At 39.8% G+C, this 10,600-nt stretch overlaps 1 protein-coding gene across 4 annotated transcripts in view; it reads left to right on the forward strand.

The window, feature by feature from the left end:
- Nell2 (neural EGFL like 2) overlaps nucleotides 1–10,600 on the forward strand; it is a 318,903-nt gene that overhangs the window by 47,212 nt on the left and 261,091 nt on the right. For all 4 annotated transcript variants that reach the window (XM_013018840.1, XM_013018838.1, XM_013018839.1 and 1 more), the window contains exon 4: nucleotides 8,849–8,999. In XM_013018840.1, the coding sequence (XP_012874294.1) occupies nucleotides 8,849–8,999 (151 nt within the window). The remainder of the gene's footprint in view (nucleotides 1–8,848; nucleotides 9,000–10,600) is intronic.

Below are 10,600 nucleotides of genomic sequence, written 5' to 3' on the forward strand. Positions count from 1 at the left end.
TTACAGGTGTGTGTCACTACATGTAGCCTCTGATATTCATTTTAGTTTGTTTGATTGGTTAATGCTTAGTCTTATGATTTTCGGATCACATTAATGTGTGTCTGCTATTTTTAATTGTTTTTACTTTTTTCTTTACTTTCCAAATGGTTTAGAAGAGCTTACAATTTAGCATGTCCATGTATTGTGCGCAGTGCGTCTTGATTTTACTGTGGTATTGCAGAATTCTACTGTGTAATAATTGAAAGCATATCAGCTTGGGCCAGAGTCCCAGCTCTGTCACTTAAATTTGTTGTTGTTCAATACTAGCAGGCAGAAGAGTACTTGAGATCTGTCATACCTGAATATGCTGTCTATGTGTTTGGTCTAGGTGATGACAGGAAGCCTAAAGTGGGCAGATCAAGGTTCAGAGGTACACCCAGGCAAGAAGCCAAACTCTAGCCTGAAAACAACCAATGAAAGGCTAGAGGCCTGGCTCAGTGGTATTGCACCAACTAGCAAGTGTGAGGTCATGAGTTTAGGCCCTCAGTATTGCCAGTAAAACCAAATGCCCCACAAAATACCCCTCCCCCCAAAAACCCAAAACAAAACAAAAAGAATTACCATCAATCACTTGGCAACAATATGAACCAATCTGAAGTACATAAAGGTACGTGAAACAAGCCAGGCGCACAGTAATAGGCAAGGTTTGGCCCCACTTCTATGGAGAATCTGGAATACTTGCACTCAGAAACAGCGTAGCACCGTGCTGTTCCAGAGCCTGTGGGAAATGGGGAGGTACTAGACAAAGTTCAAAGCTTCATTCCCATGGTATAAAAAAAGTTCTGGAGGTCTAATACATAGGCTCGTGCCTGAAGTTATAAATGCTGTATTGAATCCCTGAAATTTGGTAAGTCATCTTAAATGTTCTCATGGTGCATACAAAATGGACACCTATATACATATATATGTACACCATGTATATGTGTGTGTGGTGTATATATACATACACACATATATACATATGTACACATATAAACATATGTACATTTATATATGGTGTATATATACATATATACATAAATATATATTTATTTATATTTGTAAGCTCTGCCCAAGTAAGAAGAGGAATTTGGCCACAGAAATCTGCATTACATAACTTTTTATGATTTTAAGTAGTTTTATTGCCTTGTTTTATGATTTTAAGTAGTTTTATTATCATATCAGTTTATGAATACAAAGCATCTTGATCCATATCTTTTCTCATTTTCCCCCATCCTTCACCACCTCACCTATCCTCTCAGTTTTTTTAGTCTCATAGGATATACATTGGCTATTATTCTCCCTCCATTCCTCCCTCCATTCGCTCTTCTTCCACACCTCAAATACCAGTTTCCTGGTATTCATTTTAGAGTGTGAGTTAGTTGTTCTAATAAAGCACACCATTTGACTTCTCCCCTGCAGGCACCATACTTGGGTTCATCCATTTATGCACATAGCCCTGTAGATGTTCACCTACACATCTATAAATTAGATCAAAAATCTATGTATTAGAGAAAACATCGTCCTTTGCATTTCTGGGCCTGACTTAATTTCACTTAAGAGCATTTTTTTTCAGGTCCATTTATTTATTGATGTAATATCATTATTCCTAATGGATGAGTAAAGTTCCATTTAGCTTGTTTCAGAAATCTCCCTGCTTCTCTGGCCCTTTCCCTTCCCACCCCCCTTCCTTGCACATTTCAGTGTGTGTATTGGGGTTGCCACGTCACTCGTTTCAAACCCTGACAATGATTTCTTCATCCACATTCAGCACTGCACCCTAACAGTCCCAGGATTAAAAAAGAATATTTTGATGTTATTGCTTCAGAGCTGTTTTTAAAAAATATGTTCATAATTGCTTGAAAACGCCACTTGCTAGATTCTTAGTGAGTTTTTTTTTGGCTCTGCACACAATAAAAATAGAAAACATTAAACAGATTTCAGGTTTAAATTGAAGCATATCTCCAATTAAAAAGACCTAATGCAACCTGGGCATGCTGTTGAGTTCTTCCATTGAGCTTGGTGCCAGCCTTTCAGGACTTTTTTCAGCCCTTTTCCTCCGTGGAGATGATTCAAATGATCATCGTCTGCTCTGCTTTGAAAAGACTCTGAGCTTGTCCATAAAAGAATGGCCGTGCATTGTATTCTAGAAACAGGGTAGGAGACAGGACTGAATATGAAGAACCATTTGATGGCTCAAAACTTTCTGGTAATTTTTTTTAACATTGAAAGTGATATTTAGTGTCTCACTTTGGGATTCTTTGGGTCCGGTTGTGGGGCCTGAACTCTGGGCCTGGGTGCTGTCCCTCAGCTCTTCAGCTCAAGGCTAGCACTCTACCACTTGAGCCACAGCGCCACTTCCGGCTTTTTTTTTCTTTTTGCTTATGTGGTGCTGAGGAATCGAACCCAGGGCCTCAGGCATGCAAGGCAAGCGCCCTACCACTGAGCCAACTTCCCAGCCTCACTTTGGGATTCTTTGAATGAAGGCAAACTCAGAAAACCTGCTGAAGGAATGATGGGTATTGGAAATTTTAGTGGGTCCTACCTTTCATTGTAGTAGAAGAGTAATAATGCTATTACAATTCTGAAGGATGTTCATGCTACTTCGTGACAAAAGCAGCTCATAGTCTGTGTAGTTTTGGGAGAATTTTTCTTCTGTAACAAGTGCACTTTATTTTTCTGGATTTTATGGGTAACAGGAAGCTTTGTTGATGAATTGCTTTTAATCTGAATTAAATTTACCATCTGAAACTAATGATAGATGGGAAAAATAAAATTAATTCTTGTACAGTGGCTTCTTTGATTTGATTTTTCTGGGTTTTGTAGTAATAATCTGCAGACTCTGTCTGTCTCTCTATCTCTCTCTGTTTCTCTCTCTCTCTCCCCTCTCTCTCTCGAACACATACTAAGTCTTGAGAGGAAAATAGTAAGCCAGGAATACTAACTTTAAGAATTGGAAAACAGGAAAGCAAATGGGGAAAATGACCTTTCTTAAAATCACTGCTAAGCGATTTATTGAAGGAACTACAAATGTTGTCTTATGTGATTAGTTTTTTGGGGAGATTATTTTCTGAGCATGTACTCTCTTACTGATGACTGTGACTCTAGATGAAATGTGGCTAAACGATGCCTTCTGTGCTCAGGAGGCAGCAGAATTCAGGGTATTCCAGAATACTGGACCAAAAGACATTAGCACTGTTAGAAATTGTTGGGCATCTTTGGCAGGATGCAGATTGTTTCATGGCTTTTTTTGGGGTGGGGAGGGTAACTAAAAATTGAACTCAGGACCTCCCACTTGTTAGGCAAGTGCTCTACCACTTGAGCCACATCCCTAGCCCTACCCCTTTTCATACTTCAGTTGTTTGTTCAGTTTCCAACTGTGATTCTCCTGCTGAGGACCTCCTGTGTAGCTGTTAAACCATAATATGTTGCTTAGAGATTGAGATTGAGATGGGATCTTGCTAAATTTTTATCTGTGCTATTTTTTTTTAAATCCTGATTCTCTAGATCTCTACATCCCAAATAGCTGAGATTAAAGGTATTATGCCCTCTTAGGACTTGAAAAAAATAAAAAAGGGAAGGAGAAGTATAAAATAGAATGTGGATTCAAGGAGGAAAAGACATGCAATTGTGAAAGATAAAGGTTGTTTGCATCACATGTACAGTTTATAAAATCTATGCACGCATATTTATGTGTCCAGGTGTGTTCTTATGTGTGTATATAAGATCTATGTCTCTTATCTACTTTCCTTCTACCTACCTACTAACCTTGTGTAACTTTCCTGTTGATGTCTTGTAATCCACCTTTTCATCTTGTTCTGGTCCTGAGATTCCTGTAATTTATTAAGACACTTTCTTAACTTTAGGTACCACATTCTGATGACTTTTTTGTTGTTGTTTTGGACCTGGGGCTTGAACTCAGGACCTGAGTGCTATCCCTTAGCCTTATCACTCAAGGCTGGTGTTTTTCTACTTGAGCCACTGCTCCATGACTGGCTTTTTTTGTTGGTTAATTGCAGATTAGAGTCTTACAGACTTTCTCGCCCAGACTGGCTTCACACCACAATTCTCAGATCTCAGCTTCCTGAGTAGCTAGGATTACAGGCATGAGCCACCAGTGCCTGGCTCTGATGACATTTATTTATTTATGTATTTATTGATGACTTTTCATTGTATTATTTTGACAACCTTGAGATCTTTTGAGATCAGATGTTGAAATGCCAGCCTCCCCGGTATGAATTTCTGTGTGTCTGTGTCACGTTACTTTAAAGTTAAATTTATTATTTTATTTTCTCTAAGTAGTTGTACACAGAAGTCTCATGTCAGGTTATGAGTACAATGCATCTTGACCAGTGACACGTCTTTCATCATTATGTCAGTCTCTCCCAACTCACCCATCCCGCCCGCAAGTTATCTGGCTCCATTTTCACATGCGTACATTGATGGTGATGACTGTATTTGCCCACCACTCCGGTCTCCATTCTTAGTAGTTTAAAATCACTATTTCTGAAATGAATGTGAGATCATCATGCTTTCACCGCACTTATTTTCATTCAGTGAGAAACTGTGAACTTAGTTCAATTCACCTGTTTCCCGTTCTTTTACCTTTGGTGATTTGTCAGTGACTCAAGTGCTTTAGCTAAATATCTTCAGCATCACACATCTTGTCTGTTCCTGTTCTGTTCCAAATGTCTGATCTCATAGAGTTCCCAGACCCTCTACAATTCCTTCCTCTATTCAGATACAATGATTTCTTTAAAACGTGTTTGCAAGGGCAAAGCTAGGCCTAACGATGACTAGAAATAAGTTAAGAGTTGGTAGCAGAAGTGTTCTGTGAGAACTGAAATCATAACTCCACTATGATCTGTATTTCCCACAGAGTTTCTTTGATCATATCCAGGAAATTTAGAAACCTTCACTTGTGACTTGGTCCCTGAATAGGAGGATAGGGCGCTGTCCTTGAGCTGTTGTGCTCAAGGCTGACACTCGACCACCTGAGCCACCTCTACTTTTCAACTTTTTGCTGGTTTATTGGAGACAGGAATGACACAAACTCTCCTGCCAGGGCTGGCTTTGAACTGCAATCCTTAGCACTCAAACTCCTGAGTATCTAGGATTACAGATATAAGGCCCTGGAGCCCAGCTAATCAGTATTTCAAAGGCTTCCCTTTACCTCCCATTTCCTTCACTGTATTTCCAGCCAGAGCCTCTTACATTTTTACTGATGCTACATATCATAGTCTGTTCTTTCATGTCCTTTGTGCTTTCTCTTTAAAAACAAACCTTTATATGGTATCTATACACAAAATACAATTAAAAACAAGCACACACAAGTTGTACAGCCTCTTCCCCTTGTTCCACAAATCACATTCAAAAAGCATCAGAGAATAATGTGGAGATTTACAGAAGGCTTTTTTACATAGGCCAAAAAAAGAGGTACCCCAAAGTGCATGAGTCTCCTTAAGTATCGTTTCTATGAAGTTCTGTCTGTCAGGCAGCTAACACATTTATTTATTATATTGATATTTTTGATCATTAAATAGTTTTTTGAGGGGGTTTCAATTCAACATGTCCATTTGTGAGCACAATGCGTCTTGGTCAATGTCTTTTTCTTTTGCTGGTAGCTCGGTGAGCCATATTCTTGGCTCTCTGTAAGTGTGATAGGCACTCCTGAATTGTCTATTCCCCTCATTTGCATCGCCATCTGCCATCCTGCTCTGGAAGACAAAGGATGCTGCTCAGGTTCTACCTATCTGAATAGAGGAGAAGCATAATCAATATAATTTAATTTTGCTTTTCTTTGATCTGTCAAATTAAAAGGAAGGACTGATGATAGGCTCACTTCTGTGTAAATGAGCGTAGGTTAGAAGTGTATTAAAATTAACATCTTGTATACTTCCTCAAGGAAGTAGAGAATTTGGAGCTAGGAGGAATTGTGTAGATTGCCTGCTATACCCTATTTTATCTCTGTGAAAATAGGGGAGAAAGTACTTTGTTCACCATGGTAGACATTGAAATCCAATCCATTATTAACCTTCCTTCCTTCCTCCCTCTCTCCTTCCCTCCCTTCCTCCCTCCCCCTCCTCTCTCTCGCTCTTTCTTTCTTTCTCTCTCTCTCTCTCTTTCTTTCTCTCTTTTTCTTCTTCTTTTTTTTGCTGGTTCTGTGGCTTAGAACTCCAAGCCTGGGTACTATTGTTCCTGAGCTTTTGTGCTCAAGCCTAACACTCTACTACTTGAGTCACTGCTACACTTGCACATTTTTTTGTGGCTCATTGGAGATAAGAATCTCACAAACTTTCCTGCCCCTGGACTGGCTTCAAATCTTGATCCTCAAATTCCACCCTCCTGAATAGCTCAGATTGCAGGTATGAGCTACCAGAACCCTGCATCATTATGCTTTTGAATTGCAAACATGAATAGAAATGTGGAAGTTTTTGGCCAAAAGACTGTTTTCCTAAAACTTTGAGCAGAAATCCCTATCCTGACTTTATTGTCCTGTGGACAAGATAATAAACATGCAGGGTATGTCTATCATCTGACCAAATCTAGCACAAGGGAGTGGCAGATTTGAGGATAGGGAAGAGTTGTTTCTCAATGTAGAAAATGTTGATGGAATCACAAATCTGGGTTACCCTAGCCAACAAAGTGTAAGTTTACCCTATCTAGCCATTCTATCTCGCCCATCCAGCAAAGGCCACTACTTACCCATTTCATCCATGTTGTGTCTCTTTAGACCTCTGTATCTTACACAGAGTTTCTTCTGGCTGGATTTTACCACCTGGTAAACTCCTGATCAGAAAGCAAGAGTTTTATGAGCCTTCCCTCTAGGTGCTGCTGTTTGCTTGTCCCTCTACATTCCAGTAACACTTTGGATCTACCTGTATGGCAGTATCTTTTCATGGCATTGTTGTATGTATATGTCAATGGCTTCTTCATGCATGTTCATTCCCAGTTGTGAACCTTTCCATAACCTAAACTTGTGGGCCTAGAAAGCTGGGGAACTTCAGATGAATTCCTAGAGTCTGCATTTCAGCAGGCATTTCTGCTGTGCAGTGTCTCAGGGAGTGTTGGGAAATGCCTGGGGATGTCTCTGGCTGTTGCAATGACTGAGAGTTGGGTACTACTGCTATTTCTTGGGCAGGTACCCAAGAATGCTAGGGAATACAATGACAGCTTCTACTGAGAAATCCTTACCTCAGCCTGTTTTGCTTTGCTGAAGAATAGAAAAGATGAGAATGATTTTTATAAGAAACAATTTCTGATTCCCAACAACCCTACACATGTACTCTAACTAGAAGAGCCTTGTCTCAAAAGTGACTCTGTTGCTTGAATAATGAAGTTTCTTATGTATTAAATCCATTTCTTTTTTTGTTCTGGTCCTGGGGCTTGAACTCAGGACGCATGTGCTGTTCTTGAGATTGTTTTGCTCAAGGCTCATGCTCTACCACTTGAGACACAGCTCCTCTTTTGGCTTTTGGTGGCTAATTGGAGATAAGTCTCATGGGCTTTGCTGCCTGGGCTGGCTTCAAACTGTGATTCTCACATCTCAGCCTCTTGAGTAGCTAGGATTACAGGCAGGAGCTACCAGCACCCAGCATTAACTCCATTTATATCCCTGTCTATTTCTCCCTGATCCTTCTGGGTCATGAGATTGAGGTATGAGACTAAACCATATGAAAGTGCAGAGTAAAAGTTTCATTATTCCCAAGCAAACCTTTCTTGGCTAGGTTTTGTCTAAGCCTGGTAGAAGTGGGTAGAATTCTATGCATTTTTTTCAACAAACATGGTGAGAAAATTTGATCTTAATTCTTCAACCACTGCACAGAAGGCTGAGAGTGACTAATTTCACTGATCTTTTAAAGAAACTATTTATAGCAAGCCTTCTGGCTAAAGAAAACCAATGTTGAGAGTGGCTCATAGATTTAAATCCAGTTTTCTGTCAGGAGGTGTCAGCAAAGCTAAATGGCTCTAGCGTGGTTCTTTAGGTCTTATTCTAGGAAGTTGGTCTTTTTGCTCTTTGTTAACTCTGATGTGGCTGTGGCATCTCAGATAGAGGAAGCATGTAAAGAGAAACTCATTTCATGAGTGTTTTTGATTCGTTGCCTCAAAGGAGATATTTTTGTAGAGATTCCTGAAACACAAGTTCAGTGATTCATGTGATTTTGCTGTCCTGTGTTATAAGTAACATAAAGTCTTGTTGAAAGAATTCCCTTCAGTTGGGCACCAGTGACTCATGCCTGTGATCCTAGCTTCTCAGGAGACTGAGATCTGAAGATGAAGGTTCTAAGTCAGCCCAGGCAGAGAAGTCTGTGAGATTCTTTTCTCCAATTAACCACCAAAAAGCCAGAAGTGGAGGCATGGCTCCAATGTTAGAACTCAAACCCTGAGTGAAAAAGTTATTGGAGAGTACCCTGGCCCTAAAAAAAACAACCCAAAACCCAAACAAGAATTATTTCCACATGTTACGTTTCAGTTGTTATTTGATAAAAATAGTGTTTAGTTTTCTCAAAAGGTGCTACATGAGCTGGGTGCCAGTGGTTCACACCTGTAATCCTAGCTACTCAGTTGGCTGAGATCTGGAGAATTGTGGTATAAAGGCAGATAAGGCAGAAATGTCTCTGAGACTCTCCAGAGTAACTAGCAAAAAGCCAGGCTGGAGGTGTGCCTTAAGTGCTAGATCACCAGCATAGCAAGTGTAAGGAGACATTCCTGAGTTCAAATTCCAGACTTATTTAACATCCCTGTACCACCAATGTTGTGTGTAAGAAGAACCTGATAAAGTAAAATTCTAGTCTGTTTTTAATGCATATTTGTTTACTTTTTTTTAAAGATACACCCAGAAGCATAAAAGCCTCCACTGCTACAGCTGAGCAGTTTTTCCAGAAGCTGAGAGATAAACATGAATTTACTATTTTGGTGACCCTGAAACAGACCCACTTAAATTCAGGAGTTATCTTCTCTATTCACCACCTGGATCACAGGTAAGTAGTTGTGGAGTTTTCTGTGTTTACCTTTCATACTTAAAAGAATATATATTTAAGCCAGATCTGGTAATCCTCGTTTCTTATTAGATTGAGATCTGAAGATCAAGGTTCAAAGCCAGCCTGGTTAGAAAAGTCCATGAATTTCTTTTTTATTTTATCTTATCGTTTTTGTGAGTTTCTTATCTTCAGTCAGTTACCAAAAAGGTAGAGCTATGGCTCAAGAGGTAGAGCGCTAGCTTTGAGAAAAAAAAAATTATAAAGCTTAAGGACAGTACCTAGGCCCTGAGTTCAAGCCTCAGGACGGGCACACGCACACATACAAATGAACATATTTTAGGAGAGTAAACAAAAATCAACTATGACCTATGACCTCCACACAAAAGGTGATTTTGCTACGTTATGCAAAACGATGGACAGAGATATTGGGATCTCCCTGAAAGCAGAGGATGCCGGGCACCCAGGGTGAGGGGTCAGCAATGCATTGGGGTCTCCATTTGTAGAACAAGTCTAATGGTTCCTAAATTCCTCAAGGTATATCATTCTCAGTGTTACAGACATACTTCTTCCTTTCTGAACTGTTACCCACAAGATACTATTCTTCCCTTTTTTTTTAAATTGGCTGTTAATCACTGGGAGATCTTAATCACTATGAGATAACTTCTTCTTTGCATCATGGATTACAGCAATCACAGCTGTGTATTTCATGTGTGTTGGAAAAAAGTGCTGTGTTAGCCTGGTGCTGGTGGCTCACATCTGTAATCCTAGCTAATCAAGAGGATGAGATCTGAGGATTGTGGTCCAAAGCCAGCTGGGGTGGGAAAGTCCGTGAGCCTCATCCACAATAAGCTACTGAAAACAGCCAGAAGTGGTGCTGTGGTTCAAGTGGTAGATTGCTATCCTTGAGCAAGAATGTATTCAGGACCTGAGTTCAAGCCCCAGGACTGACACATACATACACAAAAAGTACTATCTAGTATCTTCCCCTTGTTCCTATAACTAGGAACATCCTTGGGAGAGCAGGTGGGATCAAGGGGAGGAGAAGACAAGAAAGAGAAATTGATTCATGACACTTGGCATATTGATAGGTTGCTACTAAATAATGCTATGTGGCTTTGTTATCATTCATCGCTGTAAGAATAGCTACAGTTAGGACATGGGAGGTTCCTTTGTGTATTTTGGATACTTGTGCTACCATCTTACTATCTGTGGCCCTGGCGCAGTTATATAAGCTCTCTGTGTATCAAATTTCTTATCTGTAACTTGGGATAATAATAGTATCTACTTCCTAGGTTGTGAAGAATATAGAGTTGATATATGTAAAGTGCTTTATTTATATAATAGCCATAATTATACTATACAGGTATGGGCAGAAAACTTATTTGCTTTGTCTTGTCAGCAATGAGGCTGTGTGGGACTTTGTAAATCTCTTCTAAACCCAAAAGGTCAAACACAAGCAAATACATAAGAAAAACTTAAGAAAGCAAGACTTAAGAAAGAAGGTTGGGCTGGGAAGGTGGCTCAGTGGTAGAGCGCTTGCCTTGCATGCATGAGGCCCTGGGTTCGATTCCTCAGCACCACATAAGCAAAAAGAAAAAAAG

This window comes from Dipodomys ordii, unplaced genomic scaffold (assembly GCF_000151885.1).
Source record: "Dipodomys ordii isolate 6190 unplaced genomic scaffold, Dord_2.0 Scaffold42, whole genome shotgun sequence".
Classification (NCBI taxonomy): Eukaryota; Metazoa; Chordata; class Mammalia; order Rodentia; family Heteromyidae; genus Dipodomys; species Dipodomys ordii.